General features: G+C 35.4%; 1 protein-coding gene across 3 annotated transcripts in view; it reads right to left on the bottom strand.

Moving 5' to 3' along the window:
- Window positions 1–27421, bottom strand: part of ATRNL1 (attractin like 1) — a 428574-nt gene that overhangs the window by 187937 nt on the left and 213216 nt on the right. For all 3 annotated transcript variants that reach the window (XM_054276784.1, XM_054276783.1, XM_054276785.1), the window contains exon 26: window positions 14603–14681. In XM_054276784.1, coding sequence (XP_054132759.1) covers window positions 14603–14681 — 79 coding nt within the window. The remainder of the gene's footprint in view (window positions 1–14602; window positions 14682–27421) is intronic.

The raw sequence follows: 27421 nt of genomic DNA on the forward strand, positions 1-27421 counted from the left end.
TAGCTCTTGTGTATCTCAATGTTTTTCAAATACTGGAAATCTTATACAATTTACTGATGGGGCATATCACCATCAAGATCAGAGCAGCTCAATAATTGTAAAGGGCAAAGTTTTAACCTCACTAAATCAATGGTAAATCCAGCAACAGCTGCTGTAGGATTCCCCTTCTTGCAGATTTATCCATTTAAAATTTTAGTCTGCCTCCTAGATCATGCAGAAAAAGCACCAAATGTAGGCAGTTATGCCTGCATGTTTCTCATTTCCTTGTTACCCATTTGGGCCATGGTATTACAGTGACCTGGAGAATGGCACATGCTTTCTGTTTGTGATGTTTCAGGCTTATCCCACAAGGCAAAACTCAGTGGCAACAACAAATGTTTTGTTCAGTGACTGCTTACCTCTGTTCTGAAAATATTTATTGCCTCTTTTTTTTTTTAACAGTAATGTGAGGGCAATGATGGGTAGGTAAAACTAGCTCTTAACATCAGCTATAGGGAAAATACTGCCCTGAGTAAATCAGGCAAAAGTTTTTATAGAGAAACAAATGTGTGAACAAATCAATGTTTTTCACATAAAATGGAAAAGAAAACAATTGATTTCCTAGAAACAGCAATAACATGTCTTTGACAGACTTCAGTGTCAAGTACCTACTTCAACTGGTGCAGAGCAGTCCAGTGAATGCTGCTTTTGAAATTCAGTGCTTCCAAAACTGATAACAGAGGGCCAAGTCCCACTGGGGGGCTAAGCCTACAAGAAGCTGAATCTCTGATCAGAGAAACATTTTGTAAACACTTACACTACTTTCCCACCTGGAGGACACTGAGCAAGCAGAATGAAAGTGCTGCATGACAGCTGGCTGCCTGAGGCCTCCCTCCATCATGGGGAGAAAAACAAAGCCAGGGTTTTTAGACATATATATATCCTGCAGCTCATGTTGGTAAGAATCAAACAGGAAAACAAAGGAATTTAAGCTTCTCCCTAGAAACAGATAATATTTCCCTTCTCTTGGAGTAAGGAGACCCATAAACTATGAATCTGTGTACTGGGATGCTGTGGGATTGAGCAGTAAATGGGCACTTACAGAGTGTAAGAATTGGGATGCAATGAAAAAGTGAACACTGTGCTCAACTCGGTAGCAGAAATAGCATCTGCAAAATGTATGGATTAGAGGAAGATCTCTCAAAGATAGCAGAAACTTTTCAAAATAATGTCAGTCTGACCTGAGCAGGATGCTAGCAAAATAGAGGGATATAAAATTTCCTTTGTACGTCTTAGCTATGAATGTGAATTTTATGTGGGTTGACAGGGAATTTTTGACTGTATCAACTACTAGAAAAATCTATTTACTGCTGAGATGATAGACTATATTTCTTCATATCCTATTTTGCTTGCAATCCAGCCAAATCACCTTATTTCTTTATGTTGGAGATATATATTTACTTGCTTCTTCCACCAAAAAAAAAAGTTAAATCTAAATGAAGCTGCTTACCTTCCACTAAAAGTGAGATTTTTTCAGCCTGAAAAAAAATATCTTTGTCAAAAAGAAATGTTTTGTAACACCTTTTATACCACAGTATTATTTCCAGTTAATAGCAGCCTTGTAAGTAGATATACAAAAAAATGACAAAAAAGGTAATTGTGGGTGTTTTATTCATGTGCCATTTGTCTGCATTCCAGTTGATAAAAAAAATTAAAGCAATTAAATTGTTAGGATTTAGCTTTTGCATCACACTGTGCTTGATTCAAATATTTTACCCTAAACCATTTTCAAGGGACAAACATCATGGAAAAACTAAGAGCAACATGGAAAAACTAATATTCAAATATCGGTGATACACCAAGCATTGCATTTCAGGAACACAATAATAATTTTAATTAGAATTTGCATTTGAGAGATTTTTTTTGCTCATTTTTGGTTTTATGATTTATGATTTAATGCAATTTTCTATCAATGATTCAAGATAAAAGAAAAGCCAAAGGTTATATGTAAATTGGTCATTATATAACGGAAGAAAGCATGCTTAAATTATGTCAGTTGCATGTCAGAAAACAACAAGCCATTCTGAAACTACTGAAAATATACAGTATTTTCCATCTGTAGGATAGATATCATCTGTCACAGGATACAGGAAAGCAAGAAGAATGACTCAGAAACATGCAGCAGCTACCTTTTATAAGAATTCTGTGTATGTGCTAAACAGTGCTGTTGCAAAAATGTGTATTTTAAAATACTGTTGAGACTTAAAGTCAGTTAAAGGTTCAGTTAGAGGAAAATCAGAATAATTGCAAAACTACGTATGACAAAAAAAAAATCAAAAAAACCCAAAACAAACAAAACACCAAGCAAAACAACACAAAACTTGCTCAATTTCTCATCTATGTGTGGTTTTCAATTTGTAACTCAAATAAGCTGTCTTGCCTTGCCTGCCACTCGTACAGGAAAACCAGTAAAATTACACAATGAAGGGGATGTAAGGTGCAAAACAAATAATCCAGCCCAAATCATGAAATGAAAAGTCAAAAATGAAAAAAAAACTCAATCCACAGGGTGACTCAGTCACTTGGACGGACATCATGGACATGAACTTAAATGGCACAAAAGGTAAGGGGCTATTTTTGAACCTGATTTTCTAGTATCTGAAATTTTGTAAAGTTTAACCATGGTACATGACATCAATAACTTCAAAGGCTGCATTTATGCAAATGAGATTTGTAAAGAAGAAAGCAGCTCCTTAAAAGCCTTTTTAATGCAAAAAATATGATGGAATATCTGGATAATTACTTGCCTTTATTGCCATTTGGGACATAGTTTTGCAATGAAAGTATAAATATCAAATTAATGTAGATTTTTAAATAGTCTTTAATGAGGAGGTGCAGGTGCTATTAGAGCACTACTGTGGATTTTTGGTGCTGCAATATCATATCATGAAGCCTTAGTCTAAGAGAAATCGTGGATGCCTCATCCCTGGAAGGGCTCAAGGTCAGGCTGGACAGGGCTTGGAGCACCCTGCCCATGGCACAGGAGTTGAACTCGATGATCTTTAGAGATCTCTCCCAAACCAGCCAATTCTGTGATTCTATAGCAAATAAAATGCTCCTGGTATGTACAAAAGACTTTGGCTTCAAGTGGGTGTTTTAAAACATAAGATCATAAGGTTAAAAGAGACCTACAGAGACTGCCAAGGGACTCCCTACTACCCTACAAAGGCACATCCAGGTCTTCTAATTTCTGTCCTGTATTTGCCCACCCCACTCCTAAAGGTTTACACTGACCAAGTGTCTGCAATGTCAGAGATTAACTATTGCAGAACTACACTACTAATACCATCATAATTTACTAATTTTCATTGTATCACCTGAATGTTCTTTGCAACCTGGGCACTTTGATTCTCATCCTTTCTACAATAGAGAATTCAAATAAATGCATTATTCCATTCCCCACCTTCAAGGCTTTTATCACACCTCTCCATGATCTTTTATGCTATGTAACTATAAACAGACACACTTTCCCACTTCTCTCCTCTGAACATTTCCAAATGTTCCACAGCCTTTTGAACTGTTGTGTCTAAGCTGTCCATGATGTCCAATTAATGCCATATTCAGTAAAGGACAAGAATTAGATGTCTTAGAGTTACATATGCAAACCAGAAATATATTCATTTTTTTGTAACTAGATTGCTGTTGACTTATATTCAGCTTGTGAACCTTTCTAAGCCATTGATCAGCTCTGAGGAACTGCAGCACAGTCAGCTTTTTCTTCATGCTGTTTCTGTGAAGATGATTATTTCTACCAGATTATTTGTGAAACTTGCTTTCACCAGTATGGATATTGCTTCCAATTTCTAAAGGTTGTTTTGAAGCCTGATCCTGCTTGGAACACACTCCTGACCCAGCTCCTCGTATGCAAATTGATTAGATGTAATCTCCAATTGCATAACTTAGGTCATTAAAAAACACTGGTGAGTTCTGGAGCTAGCTTTGAAGGGGCTAATGCAGATAACTACAGTCCACACATAGTTAATCTCTCATTTCACTGATAAGGAACATCTGTTTATGGGGTTTTGACCATTTTTGCACCTACTCCACAGCTATGTAATGATGGCAATGCTTCCTTACCTTCCCTATCAAAGTATCCTGGGATGGATTTTTTATAGTCTTTATAATGGCCAACTATACAAGCACCAGATGTTTTCTCCTGCATTCAAAAGGACTTTTATCCTACCTTGGAAGAAAAGCATACTCTTTTTGTGTGATTGGGTTGATGAAGAAAACATCCAGGCTTTTAATCTTTTTTTTTCCATAGATGCTTACAAACAGCTTAGCTTTTATTGATGGATGTTTCTGGGAACTCACTGACTAATTCTCTGGCTCCTCTTTTCCTCCCTTTCCACTGAGATGATTTATGTCCATCATTTTCTGTAAGCTGACAGCACACTGGATGCTCTAATCAGAGGTGGACATTTTGTGCATGGGTGATTTAGTCATTAACAACATTAACACCATGGACTTGCTTTCTATGGGAATGTGGAAAGGGACAAGTTCATTATATTATACTTAATAATGTACATTATAATATATTTAATATACATAATGTATATATTTTATTATACTGAATATTATTACCGGACACTGTGAAGGTATTAAGTCCAAACTTGGTGTACAAGCCTGATACTTGTACATGGGTCACACCTGCAGGGATACAGTATTTTTCTAACATGCATGTTCCCACTCTTCTAGAAATATTATTCCTTAACTTTGTGAAGATAAAAAATTATTATGGTAGGCAAAAAGCAGTGTAGGATCAGTACTGTGCATCATTAACTTATTCAGAAAGCATACAACCCTAAGAAATGGGTGATTGATTTTAATTAAGATGAAAATTAAACACATACAAGATATTTCATACCTTCCTAATGTATTTTAGCAAATATTGAAACATGTATGAAATATAACACATTAAAGTAACAGACTGTATTTCACAAGTTTGTATTTCTTCACGCAGAAAAAATCAGGAGGAAGATTTAGTGTTCATTTAACTCCTTTCTCCTGCCTAAATGAACAGAAACCTAAATAAGTTGCCAGGAAGAAAGAGTAATTACAGAATAAAGCAAAACAGTCATCAAAGCCCCCCAATTAATACCAACAGAATCTTTAATGAAAACTGTATCAGCACCACCTGTACAACTGTTTGTGTCCCACAGGAGAGGAACTGATGGCCCAGGCAGTGAAAGAATTGAGAAAAAGGCACCTACAACAGCAGAAAGGAAAGTACTGACTTCCAAAGCCAAGCTTCTCCAACTGGGAAATTGTATTTCCCTGCCTCCCTTAGTACTTCTGACCATGGCTGCACAAATATAAAAGGCTAAGAAGCTACAGCTATTTAAGCCTATGATAAGTCTTAATTAATTGGGATTTTCAAAATGTATGTGAAGCAGAAAAAAAACATAACAAGCTCAAGCTACAGGATTCATTGTGGTTTCAGTTTTGCTAATTGCATGAGGGTCAATTGACTGCCAAAGCAGTCTGGGCTAATTTACTGATGTCACAACTTAACTGCCGTGGTGCACTCAATCCAATGAATCCCAAACAAAATATCAAATGATACTCTGTTTTCCAAGATTTATTTGTGTAAAAATTGAATGGCATGGATAAAAATAATCATCTCTTCAAATATTCATATTTCCTATATTACTTTTGCTACTATAGAACTGTACTAAAATAACATTACATTAATTTTAATTAGTTTTGCATTTCAAAGCATTTTTTCCACACATAGTATGTTTTTATGCGACTTCTGTCAATACTTGAAGATAAAAGGAAAGCCAAAGGTTATATGTTAATTATTAATTATCTGTTGAAAATAATGTAATGAGCTTGGTTTATATCAGGTCACACTAACTCTCAACTATTGTTTGTGAACTGCTGGAGCAATAAAAATCATAGCTCCGGGAAGGATAAACATTGCTTTGTTAGATCCTTGAAAAAGAATAACTACTCTACTTTTTTGTAGGCTGTGTCATATACCCATGGGGTTTTTTTAAGGTACTATTTAATTGTGGGTTTTTTGGTTTTTTGGGGGTTTGTTTGTTTGGGTTCTGTTTCTTTTTGTGGGGTTTTTTTGCATTGGATTTGGTTTTGTGTGTTTATTTCGGGGTGGGTATTTTTATGGGGGGAGGAGGGGAGTTTGCTGGGGTTTTTTTTCCAACCTAACCTTTCACAGCTGTTGGCAGGTTCCTCCAGAAATAAATATATATGCAAATCCTGTCACCATGACCCTGCTATTATTTTGCCTTCTATCCAGAGAAGGGGAAGAAGCCTCGAAGGTGCCCAGATGAACTGCACAGCCAGTGTTTGCTCAAGAGGGATGACCCCAAGGAATGTTTGTGTGTACAAACATCCACAGAGAGTACAGAAGTCCCCCATGGAATTTGTTGATAGCAACAGCACTGACACTCACAGCAGTGAACACATTCTGCTGACAGAGTAAACCAATTAATAGTGCAGGCACTGAAAAAATCAGTTGGTAAAGTTATTTAATTTCCAGCTGCATTGATCTTTGCATCTGCTTTGCATTGATTATTAAAGCTCTAACTTTAGCAGGGGGTCATACACACAGGAGAAACTTCAGTGCCTTCAAAATGTTTTTAAAGAAAGAAACAATTAGTCTGTATATTATCGATACTAACTTTAAGAGATAAAAAGGTGGATGTGCTTATTTTAGAAGGCAGCTATTATCCATACTGGGCAAAGTGAAATGCAAACACTTTGGAAGAGATTCAGGAATGGTATGAACCCCACCTTACTGCTACTCAATTGCACACATATGTAAATGTACCTAAAAATCAGCTCTAAAAAATAAATCATGTATTTGCAAGGAAATGGGTGTTTGTGGAAGCAGGAGCAAATGTTCCATAAACTACAAGCAATAAAAGTTATTGTTTGCATGATTTAATGTAATTTTTAGAATACATGGCTAGCATTCAACTGTAAATAAACAAAACTTTAGGTAGGAAGGAAGAGCAGGGTAACAGAACTATGTTTTCCAGGCTTGGATTTTGAGTTATTTCCTTGCTCTTTGGAGGAAGGACAGTTCAGACTTCTTTCTTTATTCTTCTCCCATTTCAGAGGACTCACCTAGGCCAAAGTTGCCCACCCAGTGCAACTAAAATTTCTGGAAACTCTGAGAAAAGCAATGGAGTATCTACAGAGGAGTATTTGCATTTTTCTCTTCAAGACCTCTTACTGTAAATTGTCAAAATTTTTCATTCTCTCTTCATAGCAGTTCTTGCAACATTTCTGTTGTTTGCAGCTAAATTCACTCTTTTCTTACACAGCTTTGAGAAACAAAAGGTTTGTTTGTGTTTTAATAGGGGAAAAAATTGATGCTATGCTGCAAAGACAGAGGAAATACAAACATAAAGAGTCTCACCACTTTGGGCCAATATTCAACACCTGCTCTTTCTTTTTTGTTAGGAGACAGCAATGAATCATCTATTTTGGTGCAATCCTCTTTATTTACAAAGAACACATCCACCATCCTCATTCCTTTAGCACTGTGGAAACCAATTCAAATCACTTTTCTTGTCATAAATTCTAAAGGAGTTATCTGGCTTCTTCCCAGGGTCCCACTAAGGACTGCCTTTCTCACTGTCTGCTGCTTTTTGCTGACAGCTGGTTTGCTAAAAATTCTGCTAATGCTCTTATGTTTACAACCAGTCCCATGGAAAACTCTCAGACCATGTCACTCAAAGCACCCTCAGGTTCTGCCAAGTGGCCACTTGCCTCAGGCAATCTTTTTCATTTGGGCCAGTTCCCTCTCTCTTTAAAATAACCTTAATTTTACCTTCCTGTTGCCTTGAAAACTTACCCCAGTACACTTGCAAGAGTTAACCAGAGAGTAAGACTTAATATCACCATTATAAAATTAGCATTATCTCCAGATGCATTTTATATTCATATTTAGAAAGCTCAACTTTGATAATAAATTCTACTGAACAGAATATTACAACTATTAATTTTAAAGTACTGTTATCAGCAGTAAAAACTACATCCAAGCTTCCTTTCTATGCATATCCCAGGAACCACATATAATGAAACTAATTTATTTTGATTATTGCCTTTTGGGAATATTCAGGCTAACTCCACTACACATTCTTAAATGTAAGAAGGAACTTTGGTTATTATGTTAAGAAAAGCAAACAATTTTCTTCTCCTGGTCATAAGTACATATAATAAAACACCTACTTAGTTTCTTTTCCCTAATTTATTTTTTTTATTAAAGGACTCACAATTTTAGTTTTAAAAGCTGTTGTTGTCTGTTATCTTCTTTACCTTCTGAATTTTTGTGGAATGAAGAAACAGATCTGTTAGCAAGCTCTCACAAATACTTTGTATCAGCTTTGCTTAATTCACTCCCCAACAGAAATTTTTTCAATATAATATTGAGTCTGTCACTGGCACCATTTAATACTTCTTTTTACAGAGAACAAGCATGTTGTGAGCATTACCAATATAAGAATTAATCAGATACTTTTATGAAATAACAGTATTGTAAATACAACCTCAGTTTTACAAAATGCAAGGGAAGAATGTGAAGAATAACTCTCAGTATGGGACATTTGACTCGATGGATTATTTGTATTGTTAACAAGAAGTCAGATCCCCACAAGTATCAGAGTATAAAGAGTGAACACTGTGAAAATTGGGCAGGTTAAATTGTCATTTGGAAGGGCCTTTTATACTGACTGCAGAGGCAGTCCTGAGACAAAATCTAGTGTCAGCTACCCAGACATACAGCTTGAAAGGTTCACTGAGAGAGGAACCTAAATTTTAGTTTGGAGAGAATGCAGAAAACATCAACCTAAAATAAATGCCTTGGTTATCCTCAGGAAAACTAGATCCACAGATGAAATAAGCAGTCATAGCTCTACTGATTTCAGAGGAGCCTGAGCAATATAACAAGTTGAGATTCTGGTCCTATGAATAGCTCCTTTGACTTCAGTAGGATTACTCACACAGCCTATGAGTAACTACATACAGATGTGTAAGATATTTGCTAAGCAACAGACAAGAAGATAGCAAAAAAGAAAAATTATCTGTGAGCTTAACAACTTATAAACTATATAATCCTGTAGACCCCTACACACATCAATACTGTTACACAGTGGGGTACATTAATTATGCATATCAATATTTCTTGGCTTCCTTACATCTGCTGTTGTTGGTTCTTTGCTCACCCTGAAACACAAATTATTGCTTTTGCTCATTCAAAAGCTGTTGTTCAAGAATACACCATATTCTCGGTGTTTTAGTATTGCTAAAGTAAATGTGTTGCATCCCATAAGCAATATCATATACACCAAAAGCCATTACTGTCTTTCTAAAAGAAATACTTTAAAGAATTGTCATTTGAATAGAAAGCAAAAACGCTCGAGCTGAAATGCTCGTATTCTCCACATTCATTAGTGCTATTGACATAACTGAACTTCTTTGTTCTTATTAGAGTTACCATAGAAATGAGCCTAAAGCTATTACATGAATTGTTACTGCTATTAAGAAGTAGTCTACTTCAGTTTCATTTGTCTATTTGTAAGAATTTTTGAATATTTAAGAGAATAAAACTACCTTGGTAACAAAATCAAGGCAGAAAGGTGGAGGGTTTTTTACACAAACATAAGCATATTTAATAAACAGAAGCAATAACTTGAGAGGCACCCACACACTGTATGAAGGAAGCATTTTCTACAATTCCATGTTTTTATGTTTGTATATGCTATTCCTTAAGACAGGCAAATGGTGCACAGCTGACTGTATAATGAGATGCTGTATATAAATGATATTAACCTTTAAAGTTAGGTAAGCACTTTACACACATAATCCATGCTTTCAAGCATTTTTTACCTAAAAGGGCGATCATGCATTACTTCCTCATTGCTCAAGAGCTTTATAGTGTATTACATGAGGAAATAAGAATCTGAGTAATCTTTAAAGATATGCACTGTCTTTCTGGTGTGTAATTAAAATAATATATAAAAAAGCAATTTATATCTTTTAAAAAGTGCAAATCTATTTTAACTAACTGACTGATCCAATATACACAAATGCATATTTCAGACTAGATATAGGGAATATATTTTTATGATCAGGGTGGTGAAACCTCCATGCCTGGGGACATTCAAGTTCAAGCTCGATGAGGCTCTGAGCAGCCTGTTCTGGTTGTTCAGTGCAGGAGGGTGGGACTGAGTGACCTTTAAAGGTCCTTCCTAATTCAAACAATTCTATGTTTCTGTGATTCTAGATAGCAACACATGACACACTGGCACATGTCTTTTGTGTATCTGAGTGAAGGGAAGAAGGTACTTTATGTACATCAGTGATTACAGGCTTTTGGATTAAAAGTAACAATTCCTTAAAACATCTGAGGGGACCAACAGTACAAAAGGAAATCTGAGCAGGAAGAAAACTGGTTTACCTTAGGAAGGGTTACTTTGCTAAAATAACTCAACTAGAAGCTTTGTGGTTTATAATCCCATCTGTGTGAGTTTGTTAGTGACCTCAGTATAATCTTGCCAGCAAAAAGAAAATTTCAATGCACTATTAAAAAGAAATCATTTGGATGCAGATTCTATCAGCAGTGTGATGCCTTTCAATCAGAAAAGAGACAAGACCCTTGAGCCACTACAAATCTGGCAGGCAACCTATCAAGTTTTCAGTAAAATGATCTATGAACAGATTGTCTTGTACCTATTCTGAGCAGAAGACTGAATGAAAATTTTAGATATGAAACATGCAGAGAAAACAAATAATATTCTCTTCATATTTCTTATTTGGCAAATCTGGGTGATAGATCTTTTCTTGTATAAAGGAATAAACCAGTCAGATTGGAGCTTCATGGATGGGCTCTTGTGTGAATTTAGGGTATAAAATGCAAGAGGCCAAACAAATCATTTGGGAGAAAATGACAGCTTTTGGTTTTTCATCCAGTGAACTAGAAAGTCAAATTTTACTGAGAAAGGTGCTAGCAGAAAGATTTGTGAGCCTTTGGAGTAAAAAGAAGGATGAGAGATTAAAACCAAGAATACCTATCTGATCTTTTAACATAGTGTAGGACTCTTCTAAAAAATGCTTTGCATTTCCTAAACTTTGCAATATTTAGGAACTCCTTTATTTGATATGCATGTATATCTTCCCCTTTTTCTAACCCTGCATCAATTTCCATACTTACCTGTAAATGTTATCTTGCTCTCTCATGAATGTTCCAAATTCCTCCTGCTTTGTTTTTGTTTTCTTGAGACTTTGATGTTTCTTTTGGGGGTGTTTTTATCAAGATACTACTATAAGAATTATTCTTTGGAAATCATCTCATCATATTCTGTATTATTCTTTTTAAGGAACAAGCTCCCTGAGATGAGCCATATTCCACTATCTTACTTCAGCCCTTCTTAAAAACCTTTTTTTAAATGTCACAAATCCATGGGAGGGATGGGTGGTGGAAGGTGTCAAGGGATGCCAGGCAGGAGGCTGTTCATGTTCTACTGCTCAAAGTTTCACTGATCTTTTTGGAACTATAAAATAAAAGAATGATACTTCGCAATTTCCCCCAATGCAGAAGGTGAATAACTTTGATGGTATAAAGTAAGACAGTGTCTGCTGTCTCTTGCCTTTTCAGAAGGCAGGAGAGAAGAAGAGAAGCTCATCCAGGAGTTAAAGTATAAATATAGAGTTAAAAGACTTGAGATAAAATATATCTTAAGAGACAGGAATGTAGGTAGGAAAAAAATATGAACCAAAATTTTTTTATGAGCAAAAAAATTACCAAAGCTCAAGGTCTTAACTTAGGGAAAAGTTATTTCAACTAGATAAACTGAAAGACCAATAGAGAAGGGTAAAGGAAGCTAAATTTAGTGTAGAAAAACATCAGTTAAAGATTTTGGAAGACATTTATCCACTTTCATAAATACACAATGTAACAGTTTCTTAGCTGTACCTACAACAGAACCTAAATTTTAACTGCTCAGCAAGATACGGGCAGTGCTCTGAGCAGTGCAAAGCAAGTATTTGCTGAATGAGCAATGAATTAGGAAAGAAACTGGAGGGAAAATTTCTAAATTAGTGGGATAACTGAGACATTCCCTCTTCACAATGCAAACAACTTGCTCCTGCTTTGTACTGGATTGGGGCCATGCTATGTTCAATTTGGAATCAACAACGTCCCAATTTAGCCAAGCATTGAAGTCAGAGGGCAGAACAGGACAAGGTTCTGAATTTTCAGCTACACATAGAGCTCTACAAATCTTGAAAAAAAAATTACTGGCTTACCTCAAGACCCTGATAAAATGTATTACTAAAAGATGACAAGAATTGGATGGTAATGTTCCGCCTCTTCCAGAGGAAAGAAAATAAGGAGGAACAATAAAAGGATGCACAGCTTTTAATAGCAAGCTTTTCTGTATTTGTTTGTATTCTTGTTTATTTCTATTACTGTAGTTTGGGTCTATATTGAAGGTAACATCTAAAGAGTCAAACATTCCTGTCTTTAAAGAATGATGAAAGAGATTAAAAGCTCATCTGCCAAATGGGCTCTAAAGTAGATACTTCAGAAATCTTTTCAACAGTAGATTGTCTCTGTGTGCTATTCACACAATTTATTTGCAACTTAATTGCAAAATCTTATATGTTACATATAAATAGAAGTTTTCTAGATAGATTAAAGGAAAATATTGCATGGAATGTAATAAAAAAATTGTATTTTACATGAACTGCAGCTGGTGGTCAAGAGCAGATTGAAAATAATGGAGATTTCTTTCAGCATTTACAATTCATAATGCCACTGAACTCTAGCGACAAGACAAAACCAAGTTTCTCTAGTTATATTCCAGGAAAGCCAAGATTCAGAACCAACCATAAAGCACTGAGTTCTAATCCAGTTGCCAAGTATGTCCTTCTCTTTTGCTCTTCTGAAGAAGCTGGTTGATGTTTATGTTGCATTTATCAAATAGCTTATTTTAGCTTTCATAACAGTCTTAGAAGTACTTTTGATGATATTAGGAAAACAAAGCTTGGAAAACTTGAGAAACTTTTTGCATGAAAATATTTTCCTTATCAAATGATGCCTAAAGACCACATAAAAATATTATATTTCAAAAATCTAGGAGAGCAATCACAGAACAGAAATCAGACCCTCTAGATCTGGGAAGGGGTACATTCATATTTGTTCTTAAAAACATCTATAAACCAACCTCATTAACATCTGGAATTAAATCAATGAACTACTACATTCTATCACAACACAGTTTTGCAACGAACTATCAAAGTACTGAGACAAATTTAAATGAAATAATATTATGTTGAATAACGTAGTTTACAGTAACTTTCATCTATATTTTGCAAGAAATAAGAAATAGATGAGAATTTTCCCTCAGAAAATTTTTAACAATGTTCATATAAATAATAAAAAAAAAAGTACCAAAAGGAAACAAGTACCAATAACATACATTTTCCTTTGTAGCACCACTTGAAGCTAAACCTTGGCATTAGTACATTATAATGTCAGTGAAGGAAAATTGTAAGTGCTAGTTACCTGGGACTTAAGCATATATAAATTCACTGTAGATCTACAGAAAAAGTTATTTAAACATTCATAGTGCCAGTATACTAAGAAAAAAATCATTAAGTAGACCAATGCTTGTCTTTAAAATAAACCCTCAAGATTATAGTACATTAAGCAAGTGCTTTTTCCAAAAATCACCAAGATTAGAAGGTTCAAGAAGGGAAAACATCACTGTCTACAAATTTTAGATCTCATTTATGAGAGCAAAATGAAATATCACAACTATCAGTATGCAGTCATATGCATGTAGCAGCATAGAGAAAGTTTAACCTCATTTAACTGTAATAAATTGTTAAACAGGTAAGAACAAAGATTTGGCCCAGATTTTTCAACATAGCTTTAAGAATTTAGACCACAAAAGAATAAGGTTGATTCCATGTATGACAACTTACTGAAGATTTTAACTGTGCCACAGATTTAATGATGTAACTACTGATTTTAATAGAGAGAGAAATTTGCTCCTTTGAGGGAAGGTTCAGGTTGGATACTAGGAAACATTTATTTACAGAGAAGATGGTCAAACACTGGAACAGACTTGCTAGCAAGTGGTCAGTGTCCCAACCTTATCAGTGCACAAGAAATTATTATTTATTTGGACAATACTCTTAACAATATGGTTTAACCTTTGGTCAGCCCTGAAATGGCCAGGCTGAATAGTTCTTTGCAGGACCCTTTCAACTGAAATATTCTATTCAATTCTATTTTAAATATTCTAAATATGCCATCATAAGGAAATTTTACCTTTCTGCAGCCTAGTACTGTAATTCCTTTAGTTCTTGACAGGAGAAAGAAATAAATTTTTCTCCTTCTTCATCATAAAAAAGTCAAGGGTATAAAATTACTTCATTTTATTTTTGCAGTGCTAAGTTTTTTTTGAAGTGCTAATTATTTAAATTAGATATAGATGAGAAAAGGAAGGAGTGACTGTTAATCAAAGTTCTCAACATATTCTGAAAGATAAAGCTACTACAATAATCTGAAAGTTATTGATACCTCTCTCCGTCGAGAAGCCCAACAGGTTTGTTTGATTTTCCACACGACAGCAGCTACCAGCAGTAAGGATAAGAAACAACTGCAATTACAAAAGAAAAAAAATAATAATTGTAACTTGTGAAAAGCTTATGTCTTTAGAGTATCAAAGGTATATAAAAAGGCATTCTAGCATGGGAAAATAAACTCCAAAAATTGGGGAAAACTAAACTCTGCCAGAATTACAAAGAGTTAACCATCCAAGTTTAAAGTCAAAGCAAATGCACATCACATGCTCTGGTTTTCTCCTGGAAATGTTTCCATTATCATGGGATAAGCTCCAGTAAACCCCTCCAGATACCCACAACAGTCTCAACAAACATGCACTGCATGTTCCATGTTTAGTAGATGAAAAAAGAGGATGAAGTAGAGCAAAAAAATTTATAGCAATTTATATTTCTTTCACTTTGTAAATTCTGAGTAATTTCCTGGGATACAGGAAGAGCAACTACACAAGGAGTATAATTAGTTTGAGGAGCTGGGTTTGCACAGTGACAATAGGCTTGTGTTATCTTATTGAGTATTTCCATGGGTAATTGCCCAGGGAAAACATCTCCAAGGACATCACCACATTACAGTTCCAAAGACACAACAGAAGAAAAAAAAAAAAAAAAAAGAAAATTAAACACCTGCAGTGCACAATCAGAGCATACACCTTCTCTCTTGCTTCAGTATCTTTGTATTGTAACATTTAATCCATAAAGTATTTTAGTAGAAAGATCATTGAACTCAACCTCTTTTAGTGAGCTTCTGGATACTGAAAAAAGGCTTCTAAAGCCAGCAATTTTAATTACTCAGAGGATCTTTGAAATTTTAGACAGGTGTTTTTTTTTAATATAAGTATCTGGATTCACTAATTGTGTGAAAAACTTTCACACCATGTTAGCACTTCTACTGTACAAAATGGTTTCAATTCATTTAATACTAACTACTAGACATGTACAATTTTTGTTTTCTGCCAAAAAGCTTCAAATTATATTCTTTAATATAGGAAATACCAAGATTTATGGAAGTAGTATAGTTCAGAGGAGTACTGTGCATAGGTGCAAAGTAACACCAATGTCTTCCTGTAAAGGCAAGTACAAGTGATTGCAAATTTATATTTGGTTGTCTACAGAAGAGCAGAACTAAAAAAACCCACTGTCCACCAGAATAAATTCAGTTTTGCAGCAACATGTTTTAAGGTTTTTAAGTCAAGAAGGACTTATAAATAGTATTTCCCAGAAATATTTCCCTTCCTCTACATTGCAGTGTCCAGCTGGTTCCTGCAACAGATGCTTTAGGGCAGCATCAGGGTCCTGATGCGCTGCTAGAGATTGGGATGCTGTGCATGAAGCAAGGCAAAGCCAACTCACTCTTCCCCTCCTGTACAGTCCTTCCAAAATCCACTAAATTAGGGAAACAACAGCAACTCTGTTTGCAATTTTTAACTCAGCGCTCCTGGAATTTAGAAAAGGTTAATACATGCAAGGGAGCTGGACACAAGAAACTAAGAGAGAGCCTTGCACTGTGTGACTGATTTATTATGACCAGGAAGAGAATATCTACCCTTAGAAAATTTTCTCCTTCACATTTATTAATTTCTTGAACAGTTCTCTTAAGTTAGTAAAATAAAAAAATATTTAGCCAGAGTTCTGGCTGAAAGACTTCAGGCAAATGGATTCTGTGCTCTGTATGTCAGTGGAGTGGGTCACACTGAATTTTCTTCTCATCAGTCAAAACATCAATTACTTGCAGAGCTAAAATCAGAAATTAGTGTCTTAAAGATGCATCCATAAGGTACTATAAACCATTGGAAGTTACAGCATTGATAATGTGACTTTTGTATAATCTTTTCTTGGCAAGTAAATATTCTACTTTATTTTTTCCTCTTTTTTTATTTTAAGGGGGTGGTTTTTTAGGGGGTGAATCAAAATTCATGCTAAAGAATGAATGAAGAAAGAGATGGAAAATAGATTTTGTGAAATTAACCTAGTTCCAGGCTGTGGTGAGATAACATCCTTGCTTTATGTAGGGCAATAAAAATTAAAGCTGACTGCAAAGGATCTCACAATGCAGAGTGACTTGGCAATAAAATAAGAGAATGAAATTCAGTGACAATGAACTGAAGGCAATGTGCACAAGAAAAAAAACCCCACCACAACTAGCTACAAATACACAATGATAGGTTCTAAATTAGCAATTACCACTCAAGAGAATGATCATGAAGTCATTGCAGATAGTTCTTTGAACATATCAACTGAATGTTTAGTAGCAGTCAAAACAGAAAATAGGATGTTGAAAGAGATTAGAAAAGGAATAAAAAACAAACCAGAAAGCATTGGGATGTCAGTGCATAAATCTATAGTGTGCCTCTACCTTGAAGCAACCATCATGTTATCTCTAAAAATCTAAGCTGAATGTAAAAGGTATAAAAGAAAGCAGTCAGCTTGGTCAGGGGAATGAAATGGTAGAAGAAATAAGTTCTCTTTGGCTTTGAAACAATAGGGATTTGAAGGGAGCCACGATAAAGACATTAACATCACAGGCAAAAAATGTAAAAAACCAGCAGGACAGGTGTAGGTGGATGCTCTCCAGTCCCCCATTATACTTATCTCCTCCTTGTGACAGAGATAAAAACAGAAAGTGCAGTGCAATTTAAATGAATTGAAAATTTGCCATCAGGTAGATAAAAAAGAAACTGTCAGCAGGGGACCAACATCAGAAAAGGGAACTTCTAGATGGGTTACAAAGTTCCCATCAGATCCACTCAGTTTTGATGGGACAAATTTATAATAGCTGAGAGGTCAATGCCTGACACAAAGACAAAAGTGGTTAACAGTGGTTAATGGCACAGAGGTTAAAGAGATTGTACAATGGTCAGTTTTTAGGTTTTTTTAATACATAATCATTGCTAAGTTGTATTTATGAGAACAAGGAAGTCAGACTTTATTTACATTGCAAAGAATTTTTTTCCCTTGGAATGAAAGAGTTCCCAAACCAGCTTAGAGACCAGTATGAATGACAATTCAGTATGAATTACTGCTGGGATGCTGAAACAGAAAGGGTTAAAACAACCTTAAATACTCAGGTGCACAGTAGTAAGCAGCGCTTGAGAGATAAATTTATCACTCTACAAGGTACTGCCAAAACAGATACTATCACACTTCTTCTTAAAGCTTTGCCATTGGCATTTTCTGAAAGGAGGCTGAAAAACATGGAAAGAACACAGAGAAAAATAACAAAAGGTATTCAAAATTTGGACCAAATCTTTTGCTCACAGTGACTTCACAAATAAATCATTTCACTTTTGGAAAAGACCAAGTGGCAACTTGCCTGCAGTTAATCCAGATGATTACAGATTATGTGCACCATCTCTGAGTCTCCAGCTGAGACTGAGTGCCATCCAAATCAACAAACATTTGGATAAGTGCCTTTGCAAAGCACATGGGTTATGAAATGCTAACCCCAAGAATGACTTTCTGCATTTATCAATGTAAATCCTCCCAATAAGACAATTTCCAAGACACTCTTAAAACCACAGCAGCCAGGTATTTATAATTAAGATTTTTTGCTCTCCAGAGCAAACAAAAAGTGCCAGAAGACAAGGATACAGCTTTGCACAGTTTCCCCTTCAAACCACGTGGAACAAAACTCGAGGAAACACTAAGAAAGCATGCTGGAAAATGAGCAATCCATCACCAGCACCCTGGATTACAGGTTGGTTGGAAGTTATTGTCCTAGCATGACTTTGGAGACAATAAACAACTGGAGAACCAATGAACTGCAGAGGAAGAAGCCTTGAACACAGTTTGTGTCCAGCACAGCAGAGAAGAGTGGCCAAGGAAAGGCTGCAAGGGCACACCAGGGCTAGCAGGGAGGTCTGAGCTATGCAGATGCTCTGCCCAGAAGGGCTCTGGGCAATATGAAAACAGAAATAGTGATTTAATAGAACGAGGAGAAGGGAAATTGTAAGGAATAATTACTGCCTGCATAACTATTTTTGCAATCAACAGAGGAAATTTTTGACTTCCGGAGGTCACATTTAGGCATATTTAGTGCAGACTTGGCTGAAGAAACTAAAATGTTTTCCATAACTCAAAAATTAGTTTCTTTGTGATTCTTTAGGTGGCAAACTAAAAAGTGTTAAGGGAATTATTGGATGTGTTGCTGCTTGGTCTGGGCAAACTGAAATAAAATGTGTATATATCCTTAAAGATATTTAAATTGTACGGATAAATAGAAGGGGAAATCTGTGAAATGTAATGATCAGCATGTTTAGACCAGATGAATTAATGACACATTTGTGCCTTAAGCTCTATGAATGCATAATAAGTACACTTTTATTATGCATTAATGCCTATAAATTACATATTGTATCAAAGTAATACTTTGGTTAAAGTGAAATAATTTACTTACTTTTGCAGGGATGTAAAAGGAACTAAGCATAAATATTTTAAGAATCAATACTGTAAATGGAAGGTAAACAAAACAAAACGTGCCAGTCTCTGTTACTTCTTTTTTCATTCTCTAATTGTTTAACATATAAAGAGAATAATTGTTGTTTTTATGATTTTACTTACGACAGTAATTTGCACAATAATTCAAATAAATTTCCACAAACCAATGAAAGCAAACACTTTCACAAAACTTTAACTTTCATCTAGCATACTTTTAAATCTACCAAAATGAAAAATTATGCGAGATTGTGCTTTGAGCACCCATCATATTTACTCTTCTTGCAGGACAAGGTAATGCAGAGCCCACAGCTGAGCGTGGGGCAGCATCCCTGGTTGGGCCCACCCTGGGAGCAGCACAGCTGGGCCAGCACAGGGTGTCAGGGCTGCTCTACCAGCTGCCATCATCCTGTCCCCATGCTCCAACACGTGACAGACCCATCCTGGTATCCCGAGGGAAACTCCTGCAGGGCTGGCTTAGTGTGGATCTGGAATGGGCTTTTGAACCAACCCCTAAATGCCCCTGTGGAGCAGCCCTGGAGCTCAGTTAGATGATGTGCAATGTTCACTCAAGAGCCAAAGGGAGTTTGGTTCCATCAAACTAGTTCCAAGACAAAAAAGTATTCCGTGTGGATGTCAGGTCCTCAGCACCATCTTGTCCAAGTGATGTTCACTTTGTTCACAACAGAGACAGAAGGTCCCAAAATTCCTTTCACCAAGTTTGTTATGGGCATAGCAGACTCATTTACTGCCCACATATATATATTTGCACATATTTTAAAGGCTTCTCCCAAGTAATTTTGAACATAGGACTTGGGCCATCAAGGCAATTATAACTCAATCACCTGAGTCTTGCTGAGCTGACATAGTAATTAAATATCCTTCTGTATCCACCAACCTCCTGCCCCTCTTTGACAAGGGCACAAAAATGTACAATTCCCTAATTAACAATCTAAAGAGTGACCCCACACTATTGTTTCTCTTCTAGTACTAACATGAAATACAATGTAACACATTCAGTAAAACAAATTAATGACAAAGAAACTTTTTAATGTGGATATATGCAAAGAAAACAAGTCTCATACCTAAGTTAAGATCTCCAAGGTAGTACTGCAAAAGTTTCCCAACAGATCACATTAACTGTTTTTCTAAGAACTGCTTTCCCAACACATTATTTACTATCTTTCTATTGGCAAATAGAGCCCATTTTAATTGATATTTTATAAAGCAAGCACAATTCTAAAATAAAAATAATTGAACAATTATTTTTCTAACACCATGACTTCAAATAGCAATTATTGTCACAGCAATTGATTTCTTTCATTGTACTTGACAAGAACATTGTGTTTATGATTATGATGTGCTGGGTTCAGCCATCCTTGTGTTAACTGGTATACACATGACAAGCAGCTCCAAAGATTTCAACAGGATTATCTGAAGCACAAAGCATTGTAAACATAATATTAGAAGTCTGATGTGTATGACAGCAGTATATTTTTTAATGATTAATTAAATTGCTATGAATCAGAAAGTTTTATAAACATCATTATAAGTAGGACTATTTCAGTGATTAGCAATTTAGAATGATTCTGGGAATTAAGTGTTACAATTCCAAATTAAATTGTATAAGGATTAAGGGAAAAGTAGTCTTGGCTAGCAAGGAAGTAGGATATGCAAATTCCAGTTCATGGTAGCACAATGTGTGGGGTCAGGGAAATGAATCCTGGCTGTGGAGCCAAGGCATTTCAGCCCGTGCTGAAATTCAGGAGTGCTGAATTCCTGCTCAGGGAGAGGCACAGCCAGTGAAAGGCATTGCCAACAAAGCCAGCATCCTCATCCAGGTGATTCAGGAATGTCCTTTTCCTATTCCTGCTTGTCATGACAACACCACCAGCACCAGCAGCTCCCTGCACTGCCTCCATTTTCTGGAACACTCCATTTTCTGGAACTGATAAGCCAAGAGCTGCAATTTTTCCCTCTTCAGGTACAAAATGTCATTGTTGCACAGCCTTAAATATGACAGGGCTTTTTCCATCAGTCTAGATCTATATTCCATTCTTTTCCCCCACAGCTTCTTTCTGAATTAAAGGAACCCAAGGAAAATGTGAACCCTGTAATCCAAAAGCCACAAAGGGTTCAGGCACTGAATTCTTGCTTTCCAAACTGCAGAGTTAAAGAAATGCCTGAATATGAGGTAAAGTATCTACGATGGTATTTAAAACTCAAAGTATTACCAAAAATCATTTAAATGCAAATTTGTATTTATTTGTGTCTCAAATGGAATTCACACAAGTTAAGCAACAAGTTTCAAGTTCATTTGAAACTAATTACACGGATAATTCTTCTTATCCAGATGACTGATTAAAATGTTATTTTTTGATGCAGTCCTGAAAATCCATATATCCCCAGAAATAACTCTTGCATAAAGTGATCCATGAAAGTCACATAACTTCCCTTAAAATTCTCTTCTCGCACGTTCACAACTACCAAACTTATACAAAACAGATTAAGAGTTAATAAGAAATATATATCTGCCTTCTAATCTGGTCCTTCCAGACTCAACACTATATTTGGTAAGAATGCATGGAAAAGAATATCCACATGGAATTTGTTTTACTTTGTCATGGTTAAAACCATGATACTACCAAAAGAATGCTGTAAGTCTCCAGAGCAGCACATTAAAAATTACTATTAGAAATATCATGAAAATAATTTTCAGTCAGAAGGGCAAAATGAAGTAAAATGACAAACTAAGACTTCAATAATGGTATAAATAAAGCTTCACAATTTAAGCTCTGAATACATAATGGGAAAAGGAAGATTGAAGTATCAATGGTGTCAACTGCATTTTATATTATTTATATTTTAAAGTAAGCAGTAGCAATGAAATATAAATATAATATGGATCAATTTATTAGTCAGAATAGCTACTATTTTTGTGCTAAATAATTTATTAATATATATTCAATACAGAAAACCAAATTAATCCTTCTTCTCCCAAGGCATAAACTCCTATAACAGTTTAAAATCATCTCTGACAACTGCCTTTGCAAAGCCTGGGTTCATTGGTCTTTGCTGTGCAATGAAGCATCAAAAATCTTCTTGAAAGTTTTTTGAAAGAAGAAAGAAACGTTTGAACAGGGAATTTGTAATTAGCAGAAAAATTATTATGAAAAAAAGTATTGGCATTTTTTCATTATGTACATGTGCTACAATGTTATAGAGGATGGCGGGGAGCATTAAATAACTTTATTCAATAAAATAATTATTAAAAAATAACTACAAAAGAAGTACACATACATTTTTTAGATTTCTATTTTCCTACATACATAATTCATGCATACATCCACAAGGCTGTGGGTTTCTGGTAAATATACCACAAGCTGCTATAGTGAAGTATGAATGAATGATGAATCACACAAACAGCCTTTATATTCAACTTAAAAGGGAAAATGGATGCAGTGTACACCAAGATGCAATTGAGAGATCAACAATCCCATTTAATCTGCCAATCCAATATCAGATTAAAGTGAACCATGTAGAAGGACTCTGAAACATATTACACAATAAAGCTCCAGATGTGAACTTTTACCCTCTGTGGTTCTTCCTTTCACCTCTTTGAGGTAACAAATAAAAAAGATTTACAATCAAGAGTATCTGATCTCATGTAAAATGAAATTAATCTCCACTGAATAAATAGAATATCACACCCATAAAGCATGATTATGTTTCTTTAGTTATGGAAAATACTATAATATTTCGTATAATTTTATGTGCTTGCCCTTCATGGGTCAAATGCTCCATATAAGTGGAGCATTAAGTGCTCAATAAGTGACATATCATGTGAAAAAATAATAAAAAAAAAATTATATGCATTTTGCACTGAAATTCTGGACAAATTTAGCATGATAGACTGAAATATAATGAAGAAGTTTAACACAGTCCAAACAACTTTTCCCTTCCATCTGTAACCTTCCCAATACTTTTTCCAAAGAGGCAAATATGCTAAAATGAGTAGGTGCAAAAATGTCATAACTTTCCTTATTAAAAGTCCTGCTAAAATTCAATTTTCCTGAGGACAGAGCAAGAATTTTTAGATTTCCAGGCCAAAGAAGCATCATTCAAGAACACTAAAAATTCTGCAATTGAACTGGATAAAGAATAAAAACCCCTGATTAACCTCAACCTGATACTAGAATTTCAGCTACTAAAGACTGAAAACATATTAGGAAAGAAATATAATTTTCCAAGTGGTGAATGTTTACCTAAAATATCATCAAAAATTATTGAAAACATAGAAAACCAACTATGATATAGAACATGATTGGGCCATATATGAGGATTAAATTTAGATCAAAAAATCCAGATTAAAAAATTTAAATAGATCATATAACTAGTTTAGTTTTTATTGCGTAATTCTTAGTGTAGCTTTTGGAGTTCACAGTAGAATTTCCATAATTTTGCTTCTTATTGACAAAACATAGCCATCCCTACCTTGGATTCCAACAGATAATTTAGAAGGACCACAAAACCTCCCACACAAAATACTTCATTTAGTACCAAGAAATTTTACTGGAAATTTGCATTAATATTCCAATACAGAAGATTAATTCCTTTGATTTAAGATGTCTCTTTTAAAAAAGAATCATCAGATTTAATATTTTCAGACATATGAAATTCACAGCGTAGCACGCGGTCTAGCACTGTCTTTTCTCTCTCACTGTGATTTATTTCAGCTGAGAACAGGGACCTGGAATATTTCTGCCCTGCCATGAGGAGATTGCTCATTTCTTGGCTGTCACTCAGTGCCCAGCCCATCACACCGACCCGCCTGCAGAGACAGGCGGGCACGGGGCTTGACAAAGCTGCTTGTCACCCGCTGTAATGGACAGTGACACCACTGCCTGAAGGAAAACACTAATGCTTTTACTTCCTTTGTTTCTTGTTATTGTTTCCCTTCATCAGCTTTCACCCCACTTCACCGCATTCCTCACATCTGGGAGCAAACTCCTGAAGCTAACTTTGCAACTGGTACATGTCATAAGAAAACTGAATTCCTTCTCTTTGGAATTAAAATGACAAAAGCAAAATTTCAAGTCCATTTGTCACAGTTCTAGTTCTTTTGCTTAAAGTACAGTGGACTGGAGTTTCATAAAAAAGTGACCAGGAAGGATTAAGCACTCTAGAAGAAAAATTGCTGTGAGCTCTGATGCTGTTGAAGTCTAAGAAAATAACTGACTAACTGGATTTAAGAAAATACATCAGAAAATGTAGGGAATCAAAACATAAACGCAGTATGAATCATCTGTGATGCTTCTTAGGATACAAAATCCAATGCAGCTCTAGAAAGACACATCCCTGAAAGGAGAAAATGCCAGAGCTTCAGGAGGCACAATGAACACCTTTCACTGTATTTGCTACATAAAGGAAGAGAGACTTCCAAACTTTAACTGCACTGACTTTAAGGAAGGAAGAAGCCCATACCTGTTTTATACACAGGCACATAGGCCATCTTCAGATATGTGAGCCACTAATTTATGTTTTGAGGAACAGTGTCTGCTGAAATCAAAATATGTTGAGCACTCACACACACTTCCAAATGACTCAAAGGACAAACAGAAAGATGAAAACCAGGAAGGAAATAATGGAAAACAGTTCTGTTCACTGACAGATTAAGTGACTCATCCCTTGTTTTGAAGAGCAACTGATCCAGTGGTACTGGGGAATCTCCTTTGCCTGCAGGCCAATAACAAGTGGCTGCCTTCTCTGGAAATATGAACACACCAAATAACTCCACAGTGATGACAAAGTTTCTGTGTGATTCAGAGAGCAGAAGACACAAAACTACATTCAACAATTCAAACCAAACATTTAAAGAAAGGAAACCCAAGTCAAATTGCCCACCATAGTACAGATGTGCTTTTCCCAGTGGAAGTCAAACAGCTCTGTGCTTCCAAGTGAGGTGAAAACTTCTAATGCATCACTAAGTAAAAATCAATTTTATTCTAGCCTCAAAAGTAAAATCCATTTTGCTATGATAACTTGATTTTCATATTACTATAAAATAGTCTAATTTGAATTTATGAGGTCTGGATTTTCTGAGATTCCAGCCATGGTGGATGTGATCTGATCCTGACACAATGGTTTTTGTCTTTCTCACAGAGATCAATATTCAATCTTATAAAGATAAGCACTCCAAAATCCAGCACTAATTTACCATCCTTCATTCTAATAAGAACAAAATATGAAGGCAGGCACACAGACCAAAGGGTGCTGGTAAAGAGCAGGATTCTCCCATTGGAAACTCCCCCCCAAGGGTGGTGGATTCAAGCACTGCATCTCCCAGGAGTTCTGACACTGCTGAAATGCAGCCCCCCCTCCCACTGCAGGCAGCAGCACACAGTCCTACATGTGGACTTAATAAATCTGGTTCTTCAGCATCTGCTGCAATTCCTGTTGTAGCTCATGCTCATCTTTACCAAAATCCCCTTCCTCTCCTTCTGCAATAAGCACTGGGTATATTTTGTATATTGTTTTCTCTCACACTGCTCACAGAAAGATTTAACAGAAGGAATGCACCCCTGATCCTAAATGACCATATTTTCTCATGGAATTTCTTAAAGCACACACAAAAGAAGTATTTTCAAATTTCAAAGAGTTCATATCAATATTGCTCTACTTAATAAAACCTGGAGATTCTGTAATTTATGACACTATGGAGATATGTTAGAAAAGTGACTAAAATATTCTATTCAGTCAATCAGCTTCACCCAAAGTACCAGAGGCAAGAGAAGTAATAGTTCTGGGAGCTCAGAGAACATGCCTGATGAGTTAATAGTTGGTACAATGCATTTGAAAAAGGCTTTAAAAACATAGTTCTGGCACTTACTTATCATTTCCTATCACGATTATATTAACAGCTAACCTTTGTCATCTGCACCAATTTCATGCTTGCCTGGTTTTTGATTATGAGATTTAACCACATTTCTTACCAGAACTTATGCTTCAAATTCTTAATACAAATAATTATCTGGGAATTGCTTGAGTATTGTTATAAATTCACAGCTATAATTTTATTTAAAGCAGGTATAAAAATCAAGTGTTTCTTAGCTCTCCAATTAGGATTAACTCAAATCAAAGATAATGAAAAACAAAAAATTATTGAACAATCAATAATCATGGATGTTAGATGTCATCTAAAGAAGTAATGTTTTCGTAAAATAAAGCTACTTATGAAATGTCTGAAATGTCCTAGCACCTATTTAGCTAAATCCATATATTCATGTAAGACTTGTAAACAGTACAAATTTCTATATCCCTTAGAGTTTCAAATAAAGTGCCATGCTTTAGGATATTATGGGTTTTAGTGGTCCAGGTAATACAGAAATACACCTTCTTTAACTGTGCATACTGCATTGCTTAGTGTAAGAAAGATCATTCACATTCACTGCCTGTGGAATTTTCCAGTGAGATCTGTACTTCTTCAAAGAAGGTGGAAAGAAAAGAAGTCACAGATTTCTCAATTTGTATGATGGCTAAAAGTCTTCAAGGCACTCAGAACAGCAACACAGATGCCACACTCTCTATAAAACAGTTTGGAATCTGTTACTACTCATATTGCATTTTTATTCTTAGAGAAAAGGTCACTGAACCAGTAGCTAAAACAAAACATTCCAGCAGAAAAAGAATGAAATTAAATAGGGGGGAGGTTTTTAACAATGTGTATCACAGTCTGAAGCACTACAGTTTCAAGAATATTCTGCTTATTTTTTTCAATATAACTTCTATTTATCTTTATCTTATCCTAGACTGTTTTAGTTCTAGGACATATAATATCAGTATCTTGGTAGATCAAGCATTAATTTCATCAAAATCATACATTTTGTGCTTTATTATGTATAGTTTTAAATAAATTCCTTACACAACAATGTTCTTAAAACAGTTCATCTTGATACAACAGGACAGTTCTAAAAATGCCTGTTTTGATGTAGTAAAGTGTTCATTTCATCTCTAAGTCTGGAACACAAAACCTACAAAGGAACAGTTTTAAACTATACTTTTGCCTGGTTGTTGAATAGCAGTTATTGTCAAACAGGTCTATTTGCTGCTCTGGCCAGGCAGGGTGAACAGCATTTTGTCACAACCTCAGAAATAGAAATGTAATACTGGATAGGAGAAAAACAAAGGCAGGTTTACCAAAGCATGTTGAAGTATGTTTTGTTATCAAGTACATTCAAATTGTCTTTAAACACAATTATTTTCTCTATCAACAATCTTAGTAAACATGGCCTGGGTTATTATTATTGCTACCACCATGATTTGCCACAGTCACAATACACCTAATTCC

This window comes from Melozone crissalis, unplaced genomic scaffold, assembly GCF_028551555.1.
Source record: "Melozone crissalis strain CALT ecotype California unplaced genomic scaffold, PUWL_Pcris_2 ptg000019l_1, whole genome shotgun sequence".
Classification (NCBI taxonomy): domain Eukaryota; kingdom Metazoa; phylum Chordata; class Aves; order Passeriformes; family Passerellidae; genus Melozone; species Melozone crissalis.